The 4,667-nt window shown below is 36.6% G+C and overlaps 1 protein-coding gene across 1 annotated transcript; it reads left to right on the plus strand.

The window, feature by feature from the left end:
- Positions 1 to 436: 436 nt before the first annotated feature.
- On the plus strand, positions 437 to 3,856 carry LOC113041209 (T-lymphocyte surface antigen Ly-9-like). The gene is made up of 5 exons (XM_026199618.1): positions 437 to 502; positions 1,073 to 1,381; positions 2,261 to 2,314; positions 2,843 to 3,103; positions 3,219 to 3,856. The coding sequence occupies exons 1-5, from the start codon at positions 454 to 456 to the stop codon at positions 3,353 to 3,355; spliced, it is 810 nt and encodes a 269-aa protein (XP_026055403.1). The 5' UTR covers positions 437 to 453; the 3' UTR covers positions 3,356 to 3,856.
- Positions 3,857 to 4,667: the final 811 nt, after the last annotated feature.

Genomic DNA, 4,667 nt, shown 5'->3' on the forward strand with positions numbered 1-4,667 from the left:
AATAAAAACCTAAATGTCTTAGGAGGGAGGGCAGATGTCATTACTGTGTCAAACCTGCCTACAACCTCGAAGCAGCTCCTCGTCTCTCCACTGATCTCATGGTGCAGCTCCTGAGGTGCAAACTGTGCTTATCTTCCTGTTGTATTGTTTTAGTAGATTTATCCCCACCTCACTGGTCCGGAGGTGACAGAATGCCAAGTGAACTCCTACATTCTTCTAGATTTATTGTCTATATCAGTTTAAAACACTAAGATCAGTCACTAAGATAAAAAGCTGTTAAATAATAGTTCATTGTTGAAAGGTGTTTTCTACTATATAAAGTTGGTAATGTCTGATCTTGTGGTCAATGTGTCACTTCCTGATGAAACTGAAAATCTTCGCTGATGTTCATCAGATGAGGAAGAGAACCGAAAGAATCAACACACTTATAATACTACCTGATAACTGATCAAAATGTCCTTCAGTATGTGGGTTTTCACTGTGCTTTTCATCAGTATGGAGGGTAAGATATATATTTGAAGTATATTTTCTGTTTGCTAGCAGTATATTGTTTTAGTGGTTGTGGTCACTGGTCAGGTGATTTACTGGAACAGTTTGTAGAGAATTTATACTATGCAAGTCTTGTACTTTTCACAATTTCCCTTTCATAACAGTGTTTCTGAAATCTGAGATCTAGAAACAGTAAGATACTGCTCTTCTGTGATCTTCTGAAACCTCAACATAGATCAGTCTAGAGATAGCTTTCTTGAGACTACTTTCAAACTGTAAAATGTAAAGTTCCTTGTGCTTTTTCAGTTAAACATTTAGAGATGTTTTCACTCGCTTGTGAAAAACAGCAGCTTAATGTACAGTTACCATTATAACAGATGCATTACCTGTTTGGAAAAGGGACTGTTTCCTGACACAGGTTTTCATTTTCATTTGAAATATGTAGTCAGTGAATGCATTTTGTGCCAAAGCAATGATAAAAGACCCACAGTTGAGCCCACATTCATGTTATTATTATGCAATAATGTAAAAAGCGAGAGTACAAGTAAAATGGTATATCTAACCAGATTTAATATTCTCTCAGCTCTTGTGAATGGCGATGAGTTACAGACTGTGATGGAGGGAGATGTTCTCACTCTACACACAGGAGACACTGAGAGTCTCAGTGAAGTGATGTGGCTGTTTACACAAGGTGATCAAACTGTTCGTATCGCACAGATGTATCAGGGTTATGAACCCTTTTATGATAAGAGACTAACCAGAAGAGGGAAAATTAACCCAAAGACTGGAGATCTGAGCATCTGGAACATCAGCAGCAGCGACTCTGGACTTTATCAAGTTTCTCTCCACAGTAGATCCGTCTCAGAGAAAAGCTTCAGAGTGGACGTTTACAGTAAGTTTTAGCTTCATAGGAAATAGCAAAACTATCTGTAATATCCAGGATCACTCAAAGGCACATTTTAGCAGTTCAGGGTAGCAGCCTTTTAGAAACCCAACAAAAAAAAAATATTTTTAATTAATTTTAATTATGTCTTTAATTTTTGCAGTGGTAATTCTGAATTTCTTCTTCTTTTCTAGCTTAAATGTGTTGCTTCTGCAGTGTTACATTTATACATTCATCAGATGCTTTCACCCTGAATATCTTTAATTGTGATTTAATGTCCACATTACAAGATATAACATCACAAAATATCAACAATTGTAATAAATAAAATTACAGTAAGGGTAATCAACATACATTGATTAAAGCAACTGTATGTAGTTTTTTGGCTCTTGTAGATTATACAGTGACCACGTTTCTTTTCAAATATATTATAAATGTATTTTAAGTGTCTCTGTATATTATTTTATGTACTATATTACAATAGACAAATAATAATGTCTCTTCATTATAATTGAACAATACATTCAGTTTCAGGGTAGATAAAAGAGTTTAATAGATAAAAAAAAAAAAAAAAAATTATCATTACAGGGGGATTGTGTACACACACTGCCAAAACACATTTCAGCTCAAACAACTTGTAAAAGGGCATGTAGCATACGATAATCCCTTAAATACATAACAACAACAACAACAAAGTAGACTTGTGTACAGCATATCTGTGCAATAATCTGTTCATACACTACTAGTGTGGAGTCGGTTCCCAGGACAAACATTTCTCATTTCATTGCTCATTTCATATTGTGCCAGCAGTCATTTATACATTGTTCAGCTTACAATTTTAGTTATTCCTGCAAACTCCACCTCAAAGTGTTGTTTTTTTTGTTAAAGGGCCTGTTTCTGCGCCGGTCATCAGGTCTCTTGTTAGAGTAAACCAAACTCAAGGTGAGTCAACAGATTCCCAATTAAAACACAAATATAAAATACTAAACTACCTCTCTGTCTAATGAAAAATGTAAAAATCATTATTTACAAAAGAAGTAAATAACAGACACCCTACTGTCACAAATATTCCAAGGATGAAGACAATGATGAAAATTCAACAAGGTTTGAATAAATCCACAGAATGCCAAACTGTGAGACAGCTGTGTAATACACAGACAGTACCAGACAAATGAAAGATCACACAGCAGCAACTTGACTGCAAGACAAATAAGGGCCATAACGATGAACACCTGAGTAAATTAAATAAATTGCAATGACAACTAAAGAGTGGCGGGAAAACTGAACAAAAAAGACATGTGACTGAAGAAAACCAATGACAAGTCCATGAAAACACAACTAAGTCCATGATGTAACAAATCAGAAACGTGACACCTACAGCTTCCAACTTTTGAAATATTATTTTTATTTTATTTACAGAAAATAAAAAGGTTTTCTGAAAATTAACCTCACAAAACAAATCTCTTTCAGGTTCATTCAAGCAGTCACAGAAGATGGAGGAGACCTGTTCTGTGTTCTGCTCGGTGAAAAATGATCGAGACATCTTCATCTCGTGGTATAAAGGAGGAGAAATCCTGGACCAGTCCAGCAATCCTGATCTCAGCATCAACCTCAGTTTATCATTAGAGCTTCATTATAATGATCCAGAGACCTACAGCTGTACAGCTGTCAATCCAGTCAACAATAAGAGCGTCCATCTTCACATTAAAGAGATCTGCCCACGACAGGAAGGTACAAAAACTACATTTACCACAGAACTCTCTTCCTGCCACAGGGACCACAGCCTCTGATTGACAGAATTGTTTATGAATAACCTCATATCTATATAATTTCTCTTCTTTATCAGATTGTCAGGATCACTGTGGTGTCACTGAGACTCTGGTTCGTCTCGTTCTCTCTGGTCTGCTGGGAATCGTTACCGTTATCTTTCTGTTTGAGCATCTGAGGTTCAGCTCATTTCGAGGAGGAGCTGCTTCTGTATGATGAAGGAACTGTTATGAGTCACACAATGACCAAAAACATGATGGTGATGGAACGCTACCAGAACTGTTGGCAGTAAGGCTGAAAGTGTAACTTCAGGGCACCATTTGGGACAGGGCCATAAAATGTCTCAAATCATTTTGACACTGAAGTTGGTGTTCAGGGAAAAAGATCTGAAAACTGATCATCTATTCCTGACATCCTTAAAAAAAATTGTATGAAAAAGGGATGTTTGTTCCCTTCTAAATATAAAAACGCTGCTGTCTGCCCATATTTATCCACTCATTACAGAGCAGAACACACTGCTGAAATGTTCTATGTCTGCTTCAAAAATGTATGTTATATTTTCAGCAGTAATATCTCTTACACGCTCACAGCAGCATGTTGTGGATGTATTGGCAGTAGCAAGTCTCAGTACTTGCTCTACAGCAGCGTAACAGATCTATTCCTCCAAGAACAAATACATTAACATTGTCATGTACATTATCATGCCAATCCCTCAGAGAGTCGTCATGACAGAAATATTTATATATAAAAACCATTATTATTGCTGCTGCTATCATTATTACTACTAGTACTATAATTATTCTTGATTAAATGAAGTGCCAATAAAAATATTATTGAACTAAATATGTCTCAACGCATTAATTTAATTAAAAACAATACTCTAATTATAACAATCGGTACAATAGTAATATTTCGATTTTTTTTTCTAATGAAATAAGTTTAAAATATTGAAAAATAATTGTTCAGCTGTTGTCAAGAAGAAAATGCATCCGGCTTGGCGTCCTCGAGCTCCTGCTGTTTGCTTACGCTCGCGCGCGTGTGCATGCAAGTTCGACACATCCACAACAACAGAACTATCATCATTTTGCCAATATCTTAGCACACACAAGTGAACACACACTAAAGTTACTCTCAAAACATTCAGAATTAAGCTGACAAGCTTCTACTCGGTGAAAAATGATCGAGACGTCTTCATCTCGTGGTATAAAGGAGGAGAAATCCTGAACCAGTCCAGCAATCCTGATCTCAGCATCAACCTCAGTTTATCATTAGAGCTTCATTATAATGATCCAGAGACCTACAGCTGTACAGCTGTCAATCCAGAAGAGCATCCATCTTCACATTAAAGAGATCTGCCCACGACAGGAAGGAACAAGAACTACATTGACCACAAAACTATCTTCCTGTCACAGTAACTTGTGTGCTGTGTCTTCACAGAGAAACACATTCAATCACGTTCATGAATAACTCTCTTCTCTTTCAGTTTGGATCACTGTGGTGTCTCTGATTCTCTGGTTCGTCTGCTTCT

This window comes from Carassius auratus, chromosome 23 (genome assembly GCF_003368295.1).
Source record: "Carassius auratus strain Wakin chromosome 23, ASM336829v1, whole genome shotgun sequence".
In the NCBI taxonomy this organism is placed as follows: Eukaryota; Metazoa; Chordata; class Actinopteri; order Cypriniformes; family Cyprinidae; genus Carassius; species Carassius auratus.

Bases quoted from the DNA above. Each gene is read 5' to 3' on its own strand.
- LOC113041209 (XM_026199618.1), top strand. From the start codon at position 454: ATGTCCTTCAGTATGTGGGTTTTCACTGTGCTTTTCATCAGTATGGAG. The intron at 1,382-2,260 runs GTAAGTTTTAGC...TTTTTGTTAAAG, and splicing joins CTTCAGAGTGGACGTTTACA to GGCCTGTTTCTGCGCCGGTC. The intron at 3,104-3,218 runs GTACAAAAACTA...CTTCTTTATCAG, and splicing joins GATCTGCCCACGACAGGAAG to ATTGTCAGGATCACTGTGGT.